The sequence below is a fragment of the Oncorhynchus clarkii genome, chromosome 7 (genome assembly GCF_045791955.1).
Source record: "Oncorhynchus clarkii lewisi isolate Uvic-CL-2024 chromosome 7, UVic_Ocla_1.0, whole genome shotgun sequence".
Taxonomy (NCBI): Eukaryota; Metazoa; Chordata; class Actinopteri; order Salmoniformes; family Salmonidae; genus Oncorhynchus; species Oncorhynchus clarkii.
In genome coordinates, this window is record NC_092153.1 from 25,519,524 (window position 1) to 25,537,338 (window position 17,815).

A 17,815-nucleotide genomic window follows, 5' to 3' on the forward strand; every position below is an offset into this window, starting at 1 on the left:
TTAGATATTACTGCACTGTTGGAAATAGAAACACAAGCATTTCGTTTCACCCGCAAAAACATCTGCTAAACACGTGTTTGTGACCAATAAAATTTGATTGATTTGATTTGAGTTAGGGATACTTGATTCTGTTCTGTCTGAAGATGTCACTATTGTCCAGACTACTGGGGGGGGGGGGGGGCTACATATATTCAAAAAAAGTATCTGGTACAACCTGACGTATAACATGTGGGCGAGGCTTAAGGTGGAACATAACAAATGAAGAGCTCCATTCGTCTGTCAGCCTACTCTTTCCATAAGAGAGAGTAGACATATTATATTGTTTCATGTATTCTCGTCATTGAGACATATTGCATATAGGCCTACGGAAGCCGAGGAGAGACGAAATATTTTGTCTCCACCCGCGGGAATGGCGACTGAAGAATGTCAGACAGGCGTGAGTGGTGGACACAGAGTGATAGAAAGTCGGAATGTCCTACATATTCCAATGTAACTTTTTCTGCAAGTTATTTAAAAACTAAGTATTTCCTTTGCGTAAATCATCCTGGAGTCTCCAAAGGATTCCTGAAGAAGGCACGCAGAACAGAGGCAAGTTTTTAAACCATGGCCTGAAAAGATGAGCAAATCAGCCTATACAGTCGAACTCACATGCATTACGTTAAGTTTTTTCCAACAAAACGATACGGTTTTTTTTCTTAGATTATTTAATGTGGTATTTTCTGTAATTAAGTTATTAGTTATTATAATGTCCCATCAACTGCCGTAGGCTATTTTGTGTTACGAAATGGACATTCTATAAAATGTTATTGCTTTAGTTTAGCCTATTTAATTGATTTGGTATCGGCTGGAGGCAGTGGCATTTTGACAAATTATTCTAATCGTCATCATCAGTGGGGCAATGCGTGAGTATAAAGTCGTGGTCCTCGGCAGCGGAGGTGTCGGCAAGTCTGCTCTCACCGTGCAATTTGTGACCGGGACCTTCATAGAGAAGTATGACCCGACAATTGAAGATTTTTATCGAAAGGAGATCGAGGTGGATTCCTCCCCGTCGGTGCTGGAGATTCTGGACACTGCTGGGACAGAGCAGTTTGCTTCTATGAGAGACCTTTACATCAAGAACGGCCAGGGCTTCATACTAGTCTACAGTCTGGTCAACCAACAGAGTTTCCAAGACATCAAGCCAATGAGAGATCAGATCATCAGAGTTAAAAGGTGATTTCTGAGTTTGATATTAATTCCCTGACTGTGTCACTAGATTGAAAGTTAATTTGGAACAAGATCAGGGTCATGGCCAATGGCCCTATTGAAATCAATGAATATAGGCTATATTCTAGAAAATTCTAATGGTCTAGTAATTACTTTAGTTTATTCCACTACAAATTGCAAATTAGTATGTGTGTGTGCGTGTGCACGGGTGTGTGTGTGATTTGATTCCTTTGGATCGATAATACTTGAGCAGGGCTGGGCTCACATCTGCTTAGTTTTATCTTGGACATGAAACCAAATAATCTTCCTGTTCTTTGAGGAGATATCTGATTCATCCAGGTCATGTGTTAGTCATGAAAGTCCAGCTGTGCTTCACCTGTACTCTATTGCCCAGAAGTCCTATGGTTTGATGTTGGACTTCTAGCTAGATGGAGAACCCATATGAAACCTGAACAGGTCAGAGCATAGGCCATCATTCAGATTGTCCCACATACAGTTCCTTCAGAAAGTATTCACACCATTTTACTTTTTCCACATTTTGTTGTGTTACAAAGTGTGATTCAAAAGGATTAAATTGTAATTTTTCTGTCAATTATCTACACAAAGTACGATGCAATGTCAAATTGGAAGATTTGTTTTTATTTAAAAAAAAATGTATTAATGAAAAACAAAAACACAAATATATCTTGATTAGATAAGTATTCACCCCCCTGAGTCATTACATGTTAGAATTTGGCTTTATGTTTTAGGTTATTGTCCTGCTGGAAGGTGAATTCAACTCCCAGTGTCTTTTGGAAAGCAGACTGAACCAGGTTTTCCTCTAGGATTTTGCCTATGACAAGCATACCCATACCATGATGCAGCCATCACCATGCTCGAAAATATGAAGAGTGTTACTCAGTGATGTGTTTGGATTCGCCCCAAATTTAATGCTTTTATTTAGGACAAAATGTAAATGTCTTTGCCACATTCTTTACTTTAGTACCTGGTTGCAAACAGGATGCATGTTTTTGAAAATGTTTATTCTGTACAGGCTTCCTTCTTTTCACTCTGTCATTTAGGTTAGTATTATGGAGTAACTACAAGGATGTTGTTCCATTCTCAGTTTTCTACTATCACAGCCATTAAGCTCTGTAACCATTTTAAAATCATCATTGGCCTCATGGTAAAATCCCTGTGCGGTTTCCTTCCCTGTATCTTTGTAGTGACTGGGTGTTTTAATACACCATCCAAAGCCTAATTAATAACTTCACCATGCTCAAAGGGATATTCAGTGTCTGTATTTATTCATTTTTTAAAACCCATCAACCAATCGGTGTCCTTCCTTGCGAGGCATCTGGAAAACGGATTATCTTTACGTCTGACCTTATTTGGTCTTGTCATAACAAAGGGGATAAATAGTTATTGACTCAAGACATTTTAGCTTTTCATTTTTTATTAATATGTAAAAAATTCTAAAAACTAAATATCACTTTGAAATTATTGGATATTATCTGTGTAGAACAGTGACACAAAATCTAAATTAAAAATTCAGCCTGTAACACAACAAAGTGTGGAAAAAGTCAAAGGGTGTGAATACTTTCTGAAGGCTCTGTAGGTCATCTCCATACCAATGCTGGTCCAGAATACCATACTGGTCCAGAGTAGCAGTTTCCCTCCTCCCTGGCAACTCATTTAGGAAGTACTGTATCTTTGTAACCAGAGATGTTAGACACGATGGTTTAGAGAAAAGTCCAGGAAAAATTCTAGATCCTAGGTATTGGCAATAACTTGTCCTGCTCAGATCACATGGTCAAGAAAAACTAAAGTCCCCTACTCAAAGTTTCACTCTGTTAGTTGGAACAAGTGAGATGATGAAGTGGCAAATGCAAATCAGATGCCTGTTTCACACTATAGGGCCGACCCAAATCGAACCATACTTTACTGGCCATCCCAGTACAGCTCGGGTTGGTTTTGCTTGGTTAAGCTTCTATTTTCCAGCCTGTCATTACTAAGATGCATAGTACTCCTCCATGGTAAAATGTCCCCTGGATACAGATCTAGGATCAGCTTCCCCTCCCACAGACCTAACCTTAACCATTAGTGGGGAAAATGCTAAACTGAACCAAGATCAGCATCTAGGGGAAACTTCACTCTACTCCCATTAGCTAACTCCAGAAAGTGGCTTTACAGTACTTTTACTGCCTCGCAAAACCCATTATTGCTGAGCCAGCGAGCAGAAGTGCACTATATCCTCACTCACCACAACTCGGGATTGTGTGTGATTTGGAAGCCAAAGAAACATCAGGTCTCCATTAGTGAGAAGGCACATAACCTAAAGCCACGTTTGACTCCTAGCAGCGGAATCCTCAGAACTAGGGGGATCCAAGAGTGAGGTAATGTGTGTGTGTGTGTGTGTGTGTGTACCTTCAACTCTTGCTGCAGCACCCCACAAACCAAATAAATTACTGTATCGTGTATATTGTTGTTTCGGAAATCCAACCTGGGTGTGCTCCAACTTGATCTTAACGCTTTCCTCGCATGAATGTGAAGGATAATGAGTCGATCGACCTAGAAGCTGTGTTTTCAAAGCACTTTCAGATGGATTTCACGCTGCACTGATGCTGCGTTTAATAGCAAGAGAGGAACAACACAGGCTGTTAAGTGTAGTCATTTGTGCAATGGGGTGTGGTCTCAAACTACACTTCTAAGGAGGGATGTGTGACTGAAGTTCTGCCGTTTAACCCACGTCCTGGCTCACCGTGGTGGTGTTCATTAGGCACATCTTAACAAAATGTTTGGTACCCACAGGGTCCTGCATGGCTCAGTTGGTAAAGCATGGTAAAGCATGGAGCTTGCAACACCAGGGTTGTGGGTTCGATTCCCATGGGGGACCATAATGAAAATGTATGCACTCAACACTGTAGGTCTATCTGGATACATTTTTTCTAAAAAGACACAAAAATGGGTACTGGTCAGCATGATTTAGAGAACATAAATATAGGCTATGAAATGGAATACAAACCAGTACTTGTAGCTATGTTTTAGAAGTACTGGGACTCAATTTGAAAAGTATCACGAATAGCCTGTTTTTGACCATATAGACCCATTTCTTAGGCCTCATTCCCCGGTTTGCCATAGAGCTTTAAAGTTCCATGAAGGAACATTATTTAGTTCAAGTTACTGTTATGGTTCATGTTGAATTCACTGATTTGCCCTATTTATTTTTGTTGTCAAAAACTATATGTGGCCTTTTGTTGTGTTGTGTTAAGTTTTTGTAAGTTTATAAGCTTATAAGTATAGGTTTATAAGCCCACAGCCCAGCAGCAGCAGCACAGTGTGGGAAGCCCGTCATCACAGCATCTCTTGGGACTCCACATCCATTTTGTTATTATTTTCCCTAGCTCTCCCTCAGTACGCCAAAGAAACATCTACAGTATCTAAGTACTGTATGTTAGCTTAGCCACCATAAGGCTACAGGATTGGGAAAGCCACAATCTGGTATTTGTGTTTCATCCAGACTGCAGTTATTTTTTTCAAGAATCAATGGGGATATATATCATTAAAGGTCCAATGCAACCATTTCTATCTCAATAATCTCAAACCATTTCTGGGAGAAAAAAAAAATTCAATTGAAATGATCAAAAATAAACATAGTAAAAAAGCAATTTAAGCAAGAATTTTGCTAGGACTGTCTGGGATAGGTCTGAGTGAGTGACCTAATTGGGAGGAGCCTCATGGGAGGGATATGTAACCTGAAAACTAGCTGTTATTGGCAGAAAGGTTCAACTCTAATTTGTTATCGATCTATTAACTTGATGTTGCCAGGCAAGCCAAAACTGCATCCATGCAAAAACAAGCAGACATTTCAGGCAGCCTTTTAAACAGCTCTTACACTAAAAAAGGTATTATCATCATTGTTACAGTTTCACAGAATTAGTCCAGCATCATAGTGTGGAAATATATATACAGTATATATATAAAACACAGAAAAAGCATGTATTACAATGCACTGCCCCATTAATTTGAATGACCAAACATTTCCTGCAAATGTCTTGCCTGCAAAAAAAAAAATTGCATGCAAATATCCCAGGTTGTACTTATTTGTCGTTAATTAAAGGTGCAATGAAACAATGAAACAACAGCAGCTCAAGGCTTGGGGGGGGGCATCGTGCTGGAGAGGGCGCATGCTCCGCAGTCATTAGTGTAATTGCACTGTGCTTTAGGAAGCTGGTGTCGGTGTGCTGGATAAGGGAGCAGGCTGACGCTCCTTCAGGCGAAACGAAGAATGGAAATGCCTTTTCAAAAAACAGCGGTTTTCTTGTTGTGTCTTTGGTTAGACCAGGGAAAACAGTCTCAGACACAGCCTTCAGCCAGAAAGCGTCATGATCAGTTAGTTGAAAGTGCTCCCTTAGTGCAACATTTGCTTGCAGATCAATCGGTTCCATCTGTAGAGATCCAGCACGTGCCCACTTGAAGGTCTGTGTCACCTCCACATTTCCAATCAGCTTATCTATGAAGTCAGCATGAGGAGGAACATCTCTCTCACCCTGAATCTCTTCCTGCACTTTTGGGAAGTGTGCACAGTCTCCTTGAAGATCTTCCTTGAACACTTCCAGTTTCCTCTGGAAGGAGCGGACAGATGTCATCAAATCACAAACGGAATTGTTCTTGCCCTGTAGTTTCACGTTGAGCTCATTAAGGTGTGATGTCTACCAAAAAAGCAACAATATCCATTTTGCTCTCGTCTTGCAAAAAAAAAAGCGAAAACTTTGTTGCCTTCTGACTCTTGAGCTGTACAAGGAAAGCTGTCATTTCCTTTCAAATGGACCAAAAGCGTTCCAACACCCTACATTTACTGAGCTGTTGTGCAGCAGTAGGCCATTTGCATTTGCCTCAACTTCTTTCAGGAATTCTCTCAGCAGGTGATGTTGATGAGATGAGGATGCCCTGAGGAAGTGGATGTGTCATCATTGTATTCATCACTTCAGCATACCCTTCTGACAGATGGGCACACGGGACGGACTGATGAATGACGCGGTGGTAGGCTGTGAGATCAGGGTTGTCCTCGTTCAGCCGTGCCACAGCTCCTCTCTCTCTTCCTGTCATGGCAGGGGCCCCGTCTGAGGTGATAGAGACCACTTGTTTTTAGATCTATCCCCCTCTTTCTCAGCATCTCCTTTATGGCCATGTATGTGTCTTTTTCCTCTTGTATGCGTCTCGAGTGGTGTTACACCTAGCAGGTCTTCACAGAATTCCTTCTTTCTCTCTGTGGTAAAATCTAACATACACCAGAAGCCGGGCCTTATCACTCACCTCAGTAGATTCATCAAGAGTTAGTGCTATGCATGGTGCACTCCGAATAGCTTCATCACGCTGTGTTAATACATCCTGTTTTAGTATTTCACTCTTTCTTGCCGTTGTTGGACATGGCATTGGGATTTGCTTGATCTTCTCACACAGCTCGCCTTTTTTGTTTACCGTCAAGTAATGTTTCAGCAACAGCTTTCACACACTCGTTCACCACTCCCCCGTCAATAAATGGCTTTTGGTGTTGACCCAAAATCCAAGCTATTTTTTTTATGGAACATTCGTTTGCACGTTGTTGGGCAGTGAAGGCATGGGAGAGGACTCTGGTGGAATGATCATACTGGGCTTTGAGTTTGTGTCACACCCTGGCCTTAGTATTTTGTGTTTTCTTTAGGGTGTGACATGGGTATTTATGTGGTGTGTTTTGTCTAGGTTTTTTTTGTAGGTTATGGGATTGTGGTTTAGTGAAGTAGTCTAGGTAAGTCTATGGTTGCCTAGAGTGGTTCTCAATCAGAGGCAGGTGTTTATCGTTGTCTCTGATTGGGAACCATATTTAGGCAGCCATATTATTTTGAGTATTTTGTGGGTGATTGTTCCTGTCTCTGTGTTTGTTGCACCAGATAGGGCTGTTTTGGTTTTTCACGTTTCTTGTTTTTGTATATTGTTTATTTTTCATCTTTCATTAAAGATGTATAAAGATAACCATGCTGCATTTTGGTCCTCCTCTCTTTCACCAGAAGAAAACCGTAACAATTTGTTTATTTTTGCGTGCCCTCACCTCAGACTGCTGTGGATATGTTTGCTCAAAATATCTGTGCTTTGTTTTCGTAGTGGCTCTTCATGTTGGCACTTTTTTATTAGCGCCACGGTCTCTGAACATACTCTGCCCGACAAAGGCATATTTGTCAGTCCACTCCTCTTTGAAAGCTTGATTTTTTGTATAGACTTTCCTGACTTTTGCGCACGCCATTGTATAAGTTCTCCTCTCGCTTCCGCTTTTGCTTCTCTCTCTGTCTCTCTCTGACAACATCGGTCTCCTAACATGCATTGTAAACATTAGCTTTGATTGGTTTCGTGAAGTGATTAAAATAACGCACGTGACTGGACAACACAGTAGTATGGGGCGCTGTCGGGGACCTTCCCAGCTGCGCTGAGCCAGCGCAGTATGTGTAAATTGAAAAAAAGGATTGCTTCATCAGTATTTAATTTAACTTAATTGCAAAAGTGTTTTCTAATGATCAATTAGCCTTTTAAAATGATAAACTTGGATTAGCTAACACAACGTGCCATTGGAACACAGGAGTGATGGTTGCTGATAATGGGCCTTTGTACACCTATGTAGATATTCCATTAATTTTCCAGCGACAATAGTCATTTGCAACATTAACAATGTCTACACTGTAATTCTGATCAATTTGATGTAATTTTAAAGGACAAAAAATGTGCTTTTCTTTAAAAAACAAGGACATTTATAAGTGACCCCAAACTTGTGAACGGTAGTGTATGTAAAAGAGATATGTCTGTATTTCATTTTCAATACTTTTGCAAATAGGCTAAAAACATGTTTTTGCTTTGTCGTTATGGGGTGTCGATGGGTGAGAAAAAATATATTTAATAAATTCTGAATTTAGGCTGTAACACAACAAAATGTGGAATAAGTCAAGGGGGAAGAATACTTTCTGACGGCACTGTTTCTGGTTTATTAAACTTGGACTTGGAATTCAATCAAATCTGCACTGCAAGAAACCCAAAGTGTGGAAAACATCACATTTAACGCCCACTTGGAGGATAACACAGTGCCACCAACGCGGCCCGCTCCCAAGGACTGTGGGCTCTCGTTCTCCGTGGCCGACCTAAGTAAGGGATTAAAGCATTTTAACCCTCGGCAGGCTGCCGGAGTGTTTACGGACATATTCAATCTCTCCCTATCCAAGTCTGCTGTCACCAATTGCTTCAAGATGTCCACCATTGTTCCTGTCCCAAGAAAGCAAAGGTAACTGAACTAAATGACTATTGCCCTGTAGGTCTCACTTCTGTCATCATGAAGTGCTTTGAGAGGCTAGTTAAGGATCATATCACCTGCACCTTACCTGACACCCTAGACCCACTCAATTTGCATACCGCCCCGCCCCAATAGATTCACAGATGGTGCAATCGCCCTCGCACTGCACACTGCCCTATCCCATCTGGACAAGAGGAATATCTATATATGAATGCTGTTCATAGACTATAGCTCAGCCCTCAAAACCATAGTACCCTCCAGCTCATCATTAAGCTCGGGGCCCTGGGTCTGAACGCCGCCCTGTTCAACTGGGTCCTGGACTGGGCGCCCCAGGTGGTGAATATAGGAAACAACACCTCCACTATGCTGATCCTCAACACAGTGGCACAAGTCTTTTTTTCGTCTTACATTTTAGTCATTTAGCAGACACTCTTATCCAGAGAAATTAGGGCTTTGCTTAAGGGAACATTGACAGATTGTTCACCTAGTCGGCTTGGGTATTCAAACCAGCAACATTTTCAGTTACTGGCCCAACACTCTTAACCCGCTAGGCTACCTGCTGCCCATGGAGTCATGGAAATGGCCTAGGACTCTGGAGAATCACTGTCATAGCAGCAGTGCCCAAGGCAATGGTAATCTGTCATTGGATCAGTATTGTTCAGAAGAGAGGCAAGAGGCCAGAGCAATGTAACATTAGTGATAATGGCAGGATTCCCTACAAGGCCAGAGGAGGCCTGGAAGAGAACTGCCAAAATCAAGCCATTATGAGTGCTATAATAATCATAATCATAATAATAATCATAATAAATACATTTTGGGGTATTTTTTATTGTTTATGGACTGGCACAGCTGGAAGGTAGAGAGGAACCTACAGTAGCAGTCAAAAGTTTGGACAAACCAACTCATTCAAGGGTTTTTCTTTATTTTTACTATTTCTATATTGTACAACAATAGTGAAGACATCAAAACCATTAAATAACACATATAGAACCATGTAGTAACCAAAAAAGTGTTCAACAAATGTTTATATTTGACATTCTTCAAAGTAGCCACCCTTTGCCTTAGTGACAGCTTTGCGGACTCTTGGCATTCTCTCAACCAGCTTCACCTGGAATGCTTTTCCAACAGTCTTGAAGGTGTTCCCACATATGCTGACCACTTGTTGGCTGCTTTTCCTTCACTCTGCGGTCCGACTCATCCCAAACCATCTCATTTCGGGTTGAGGTCAGATGATTGTGGAGGCCAGGTCATCTGATGCAGCACTCCCTCACTCTCCTTCTTGGTCAAATAGCCCTTACACAGCTTGGAGGTGTGTTGGGTCATTGACCTGTTGAAATACCAAGCCATGATGTCGAAGGAATTGTCGGCAGAGCTCCGAGACAGGATTGTGTCGAGGCACAGATCTGGGGAAGGGTACCAAAAAATGTCAGCAGCATTGAATGTTCCCAAGAACACATTGGCCTCCATCATTCTTAAACGGAATAAGTTTTGAACCACCAAAACTCTTCCTAGAGCTGGCCACCTGGCCAAACTGAGCAATCGTTGGAGAAGGGCCTTGGTCGTATAGTTGACCAAGAACCCAATGGTCACTCTGACATAGCTCTAGAGTTCCTCTGTGGAGATGGGAGAACCTCCCAGAAGGACAACCATCTCTGCAGCATTCCACCAATCAGGCCTTTATGGTAGAGTGGCCAAACGGAAGCCACTCATTAAAAGGCACATGACAGCCCGCTTGGAGTTTACCAAAAGCCACCTTAAGACTCACAGACCATGAGAAACAAGATTATCTGGTCTGATGAAACCAAGATTGAACTATTTGGCCTGAATGCCAAGCGTTACGTCTGGAGAGAAACTGGCACCGTCCCTACGGTGAAGCATGGTGGTGGCAGCATCATGCTGTGGGGATGTTTTTCAGCGGCAGGGACCAGGAGACTAGTCAGGATCAAGGGAAAGATGAACGGAGCAAAGTACAGAGATCCTTGATGAAAACCTGCTCCAGAGCGCTCAGAACCTCAGACTAGGTCGAAAGTTCACCTTCCAACAGGACAACGACCCTAAGCACACAGCCAAGACAACTCAGGAGAAGCTTTGGGACAAGTCTCTGAATGTCTTTGAGTAGCCCAGCCAGAGCCCAGACTTGAACCCGATCGATCACACATCTCAGGAGAGACCTAAAATAGCTGTATAGCAACGCTCCTCATCCTACCTGACAGCGCTTGAGAGGATCTGCAGAGAAGAATGGGAGAAACTCCCCAAAATAAATGCTTACTGAAATTTAAGTGGGTTATTGGTTTATGACAGCTGATGTGGTGTAGAGAGAAGTTGCTGAACTTGGGTCAGTTTTGCATTTCCCCCACTAATGGTTAAGGTTAGGTTTGGGGGAGCGGAAGCTGATCCTAGATCTGTACATAATAGCTGATATGGAATCAAAGTATTGTTGTGCAGAATGTAACTGGTTTGTGCCCAGTGAGGGACAGGGACAGAACCTACTCTGTTACAACAGCACATACCCAAGACGACTCAAGGCTGTAATCACTGCCAGGTTCTTCAACAAAGTACTGAGTAAAGGGTCTGAATACTTCTGTAAATGTGATATTTCAATGTATTTGTTAGAAATTTGAACAAGAATTTAAACCTGTTTTTTGCTTTGTCTTTATGGGGCATTTATTGTGTGTCGATTGATGAGGAAAACAAAAAATGTAATCAATTTTTAAATAAGGCTGTAAAGTAACCAAATGTGTAAAATGTCAAGGGGTCTGAATACTTTCCCGAATGCACTGTATCTCTCGCTCTCTATTCTGTATCTCTATTCTGTACATTGCTTTAATAAATACAGAGATGCATACAGATATACTGTATCTCCCCCATCTCTCTTTCTCTCTCTCTCCCTCCTTCCTAGGTATGAGCGTGTGCCGGTGATCCTTGTGGGGAATAAGGTGGACCAGGAGGGAGAGAGGGAGGTGTCTTGTGGAGAGGGCCAGGCTTTGGCCGAGGACTGGGGCTGTCCCTTCCTGGAGACCTCGGCGAAGAGCAAGACCATGGTGGACGAGCTTTTCACTGAAATCGTCCGACTGATGGACTCCTCCTCGCTGCCCAACAGAGCGGATCCCTGCTGCGGCGTAGCCTGCAGTATACAGTAGCTCGCGGGGAGGCGGGTCTGTGAGAGGGTGGCGGACAGGGGGCTGAACAAATAGGCGCACAGCTGCTCGGTTTGCAGTATTTACCAACTCCAGGGGGGAGTTGGACAATACCGCCCCCAATGAATAAAACATGTTTGTGATGGTGAGCTATCGAAGTCTTCAGGTCTCAGGCAAGGTTACTCTTCATGCGACAGTGGTACACCGAATTCCCTCCGTTACACATTCGCCAGAGAAGCATTTGGAAACAGGGGTGAAAGAAAACAGATCAACATTGTAAGCCTATATCGTGTGTTGACTCAAAAGGATGGGGCAGAGTATGGGACACTATTGAGTACGTAGAATCAAACTCACCAAGACCAAAGGACGGACAGAAGCACGGACAGACAGACAGAAAGACAGTCTAAGGGTTCTATTAAATCTGTATCGCAAAAGTTTAGCCTTACAGCGTGATAGAAATTTAAAGCCAATTTTCCGGTGTTAGCGGAGACTGCATTTACGGTAAACACTGTATACTGTATGTCGGACTCAATTGGAATTTACATTTCTATTGTGCAATCTGTAATGCTTCATATAGTTTAGCTTGGCGTTGTCTGTGCATCTTGGTTGCCATACACAACAAATTGTTTGCCTTGTTACCTGAGGTTCGTGGTTGACTACACGTTTTTAATGTGTACAGTTACATTTAATCTCCCACTTCGGTTTTATTTTGCACCTCAATATATACATTTTCAACAAACGTGGAAAAAGAGTCAAATGTATTTAATGACATTTGTACAATTATTAATAGGCTATAATACAAATATCAGTATCATACAGATGTAGGATATCCATTTGATGAGAATTTTCCTGCACAGTCGGAAATGCAAACATGTAGTGTATACGGTTTAAAAAGGCTTCCGAGTTTTTACATTTCCACTTCAAAATTTCAGACTTGATTTGCCCTAATGTAAAATGTATCAACCCCTACAAAAAAATGTAATTCATTATTATCCACATAATAATTCACATTTCCTGTTGCTGCTGTAGCAAACTGGATCAAATAAAAATCCTACATGTGTAAACGATATAAATTATATACGTGTGTTAGTTATTAGATCATCGGGTTTTTATGAAACTCTAGACTTTGAACATGACTTCCCACACCACATTATACAGCATCTTCAATGCTCTTACTGAGGGAAGGAGGTTGTTGGCCAAGATCTCGCGATACATGGCCCCATCCATCCTCCCCTCAATACGGTGCAGTCGTCCTGTCCTCTTTGCAGAAAAACATCCCCAAAGAATGATGTTTCCACCTCCATGCTTCACGGTTGGGTTGGTGTTCTTGGGGTTATACACATCCTTCTTCCTCCAAACACGGCGAGTGGTGTTTAGACCAAAAAGCTCTATTTTTGTCTCATCAGACCACATGACCTTCTCCCATTCCTCTGGATCATCCAGATGGTTATTGGCAAACTTCAGACGGGCCTGGACATGCGCTGGCTTGAGCAGGGGGACCTTGCGTGTGCTGCAGGATTTTAATCCATGACGGCGTAGTGTGTTACTAATGGTTTACTTTGAGACTGTGGTCCCAGCTCTCTTCAGGTCATTGACCAGGTCCTGCCGTGCAGTTCTGGGCTGATCCCTCACCTTCCTCATGATCATTGATGCCCCACGAGGTGAGATCTTGCATGGAGCCCCAGACCGAGGGTGATTGACCGCCATCTTGAACTTCTTCCATTTTCTAATAATTGCGCCAATAGTTGTTGCCTTCTCACCAAGCTGCTTGCCTATTGTCCTGTTGCCCATCCCAGCCTTGTGCAGGTCTACAATTTTAACCCTGATGTCCTTACACAGCTCTCTGGTCTTGGCCATTGTGGAGAGGTTGGAGTCTGTTTGATTGAGTGTGTGGACAGGTGTCTTTTATACAGGTAACGAGTTCAAACAGGTGCAGTTAATACAAGTAATGAGTGGAGAACAGGAGGGCTTCTTAAAGAAAAACTAACAGGTCTGTGAGAGCTGGAATTCTTACTGGTTGGTAGGTGATCAAATACTTATGTCATGCAATAAAATGCTAATTAATTACTTAAAAATCATACAATGTGATTTTCTGGATTTTTGTTTTAGATTCCGTCTCTCACAGTTGAAGTGTACCTATGATAAAAAAATTACAGACCTCTACTTGCTTTGTAATAGGAAAACCTGCAAAATCGGCAGTGTATCAAATACTTGTTCTCCCCACTGTATATATATATTTTTTATAACCCAACCCTGATCTGTACTTCTCTACAACTTTGTCCCTGACCTGTTTGGAGAGCTCCTTGGTCTTCATGGTGCCACTTGCTTGGTGGTGCCTCTTGGTTAGTGGTGTTGCAGAGTCTGGGGCCTTTCAGAACAGGTGTATATTTACTGAGATCATGTAACACTTAGATTGCACACAGGTGGACTTTATTTAACTAATTATGTGACTTCTGAAGGTAATTGGTTGCACCAGATCTTATTTAGGGGCTTCATAGTAAAGGGGGTGAATACATATATACGCACCACTTTTCCTTTGTAATTTCTTTTAAATTTTTTGAAACAAGTTATTTTTTTCCATTTCACTTCACCAATTTGGACTATTTTGGAAACTCAATGGTGGTCAGGAAAACCGTCAGGATGGAGAGCAGGATAGCGATCCAGGGAAAGGGAAACGGACAGATGGTCGGTTGGTGAAGGCCACAGCCCGGGCAAAGAAACTTTTCAGGTGTGGGAGGTTTTGGTCATGATTGACCTGAACCGCCTGCTAGGGGTTCATTTTTGGAGGAGGGGGTGACCAGGGTGGGAGGGGTTGGCAATCTTTCCTGAACTCTTCCTTGCCCTGGAGTCGTGCAGGACCTTGATGGAGGGCAGGTGGCAGACATGACAGGACCGCTACCTCCGCCTTTGTGCAAGAAGGAGCACTGCCAAGAGCCCTGCAAAATGATCTCCATCAGGCCACAAATGTGCATGTGTCTGCTCAAACGGTCAGAAACAGACTCCATGAGGGTGGTATGAGGGCCCGACGTCCACAGGTGGGGGTTGTGCTTACAGCCCAACACCGTGCAGGACGTTTGGCATTTGCCAGAGAACACCAAGATTGGCAAATTCGCCACTGGCGCCCTGTGCTCTTCACAGATGAAAGCAGGTTCACACTGAGCACATGTGACAGACGTGACAGAGTCTGGAGACGCCGTGGAGAACGTTCTGCTGCCTGCAACATCCTCCAGCATGACCGGTTTGGCGGTGGGTCAGTCATGGTGTGGGGTGGCATTTCTTTGGGGGGCCGCACAGCCCTCCATGTACTCGCCAGAGGTAGCCTGACTGCCATTAGGTACCGAGATGAGATCCTCAGACCCCTTGTGAGACCATATGCTGGTGCCGTTGGCTCTGGGTTCCTCCTAATGCTAGACCTCATGTGGCTGGAGTGTGTCAGCAGTTCCTGCAAGAGGAAGGCATTGATGCTAGGGACTGGCCTGCCCGTTCCCCAGACCTGAATCCAATTGAGCACATCTGGGACATCATGTCTCGCTCCATCCACCAACGCCACGTTGCACCACAGACTGTCCAGGAGTTGGCGGATGCTTCAGTCCAGGTCTGGGAGGAGATCCCTCAGGAAACCATCTGCCACCTCATCAGGAGCATGCCCAGGCATTGTAGGGAGGTCATACAGGCACGTGGAGGCCACACACACTACTGAGCCTCATTTTGACTTGTTTACATCAAAGTTGGATCAGCCTGTAGTGTGGTTTTCCACTTTCATTTTGAGTGTGACTCCAAATCCAGACCTCAATGGGTTGATAAATTTGATTTCCATTGATCATTGTTGTGTGATTTTGTTGTCAGCACATTCAACTATGTAAAGAAAAAATATTTAATAAGAATATTTCATTCATTCAGATCTAGGATGTGATATTTTAGTGTTCCCTTTATTTTTTTTAGCAGTGTACTTGTGTACTATTGTTTGTACAGATGAACGTGGTACCTTCAGGCATTTGGAAATTGCTCCCAAGGATGAACCAGACTTGTGCAGGTCTACAATTTTTTTTCTGAAGTCTTGGCTGATTCTTTTGATTTTCCCATGATGTCAAGCAAAGAGGCACTGAGTTTGAAGGTAGGCCTTGAAATACATCCACAGGTACACCTCCAATTGACTCAAATTATGTCAATTATCCTATCAGAAGCTTCTAAAGCCATTACACCATTTTCCTGAATTTTCCAAGCTGTTTAAAAGCACAGTCAATTTAGTGTATGTAAACTTCTGACCCACTGCAATTGTGATACAGTGAATTAAAAGTGAAATAATCTGTCTGTAAACAAAAAATTGCTTGTGTCATGCACAAAGTAATGTCCTAACCGACTTGCCAAAACTATAGTTTGTTAACAAAAAATTTGTGGAGTGGTTGAAAAACTAGTTTTAATGACTCCGACCTAAGTGTATGTAAACTTCCGACTTCAACTGTATATCTTACCAGTATATTACCAGAAGTTGATATATGTTCCTGCTACCAGTCACTTTTCAGCCCTGTGTTCATGTATATCTGTCTATCCCTGTATATAGCTTCCTCTCTTATTTCTTAATTATCTTGTTTACTTTACTATATACACTACTGGTCAAACGTTTTAGAACACCTACTCATTCAATGTTTTTTCTTTATTTTACTATTTTCTACATTGTAGAATAATCGTGAAGACATCAACACTATGAAATAACACATATGGAATAATGTAGTAACCAAAACAGTGTTAAACAAGACTGTTGGTTGAGATTCTTCAAATAGCCACCCTTTGCCTTGATGACAGCTTTGCACACTCTTGGCATTCTCTCAACCAGCTTCATGAGGTAGTCACCTGGAATGCATTTCAATTAACAGGTGTGCCTTGTTAAAAGTTAATTTGTGGAATTTCTTTCCTTCTTAATGCGTTGGAGCCAATCAGTTGTGTTGTGACAAGACAGGGGTGGTATACAGAAGATATCCTTATTTGGTAAAAGACCAAGTCCATATTTTTGCAAGTACAGCTCAAAAAATCAAAGAGAAATGACAGTCCATCATTACTTTAAGACATGAAGGTCAGTCAGTCTGGAACATTTCAAGAACTTTGGAAGTTTCTTTAAGTGCAGTCACAAAGACCATCAAATGCTATGATGAAACTGGCTCTCATGAGGACCGCCACAAGAAAGGAAGACCCAGAATTACCTCTGATGCATAGGATACGTTCATTAGAGTTAACGGCACCTTGTTTGGCCAAGAAACACGAGCATTGGACATTAGACCGGTGGAAATCTGTCCTTTGGTCTGATGAGTCCAAATTTGAGATTTTTGGTTCAAACCACTGTGTCTATGTGAGACGCAGAGTAGGTGAACGGAGGATCTCTGCATGTGTGGTTCCCACCGTGAAACATGGAGGAGGAGTTGTGATGGTGTGGGGGTGCTTTGCTGGTGACACTGTTACTGATTTATTTAGAATTCAAGGCACACTTAACCAGCATGGCTACCACAGCATTCTGCAGCGATATGCCATCCCATCTGATTTGTGCTTAGTGGAACTTTCATTTGTTTTTCAACAGGACAATGACCTAACACACCTATTTGACCAGGAAGGAGAGTGACGGAGTGCTGCATCAGATGACCTGGCCTCCAAAATCACCCGACCTCAACCCAATTGAGATGGTTTGGGATGAGTTGGGCCGCAGAGTGAAGGAAAAGCAGCCAACAATTACTCTGCATATGTGGGAACTCCTTCAAGACTGTTGGAAAATAATTCCAGGTGAAGCTGGTTGAGAGAATCCCAAGAGTGTGCAACGCTGTCATCAAGGCTAAGTGTGGCTACTTGACGAATCTAAAATATATATTGATTTGTTTAACACCTTTTTGGTTAATACATGATTACACGTGTTATTTCATAGTTTTAATGTCTTCACTATTATTATACAATGCAGAAAATAGTTTAAAAAAAAGAAAAACCCTTGAATGAGTAGGTGTGTCCAAACTTTTGGCTGGTACTGTGTATGCGCCCAATAAAATGTGATTTCATTTATTGAACACACGATGGCGCCATTTAACCACGCACCTAATTGAGTGCCACGCCTCTACCCCTTGGAGAACAACTTTCATGTTTATATGACTATGCATGCTCATTCCGTGCAATTGTTATCCCACCACTGTCTCCAAAAAAATAA

General features: G+C 42.4%; 1 protein-coding gene across 1 annotated transcript; it reads left to right on the plus strand.

Moving 5' to 3' along the window:
• Nucleotides 1-219: 219 nt before the first annotated feature.
• Nucleotides 220-13,709, plus strand: LOC139413117 (ras-related protein Rap-2a-like). The gene is made up of 2 exons (XM_071160192.1): nucleotides 220-1,212; nucleotides 11,397-13,709. Exons 1-2 carry the CDS (start codon nucleotides 899-901, stop codon nucleotides 11,635-11,637), a joined length of 555 nt encoding a protein of 184 aa, XP_071016293.1. The 5' UTR covers nucleotides 220-898; the 3' UTR covers nucleotides 11,638-13,709.
• The last annotated feature ends 4,106 nt before the right edge of the window (nucleotides 13,710-17,815 follow it).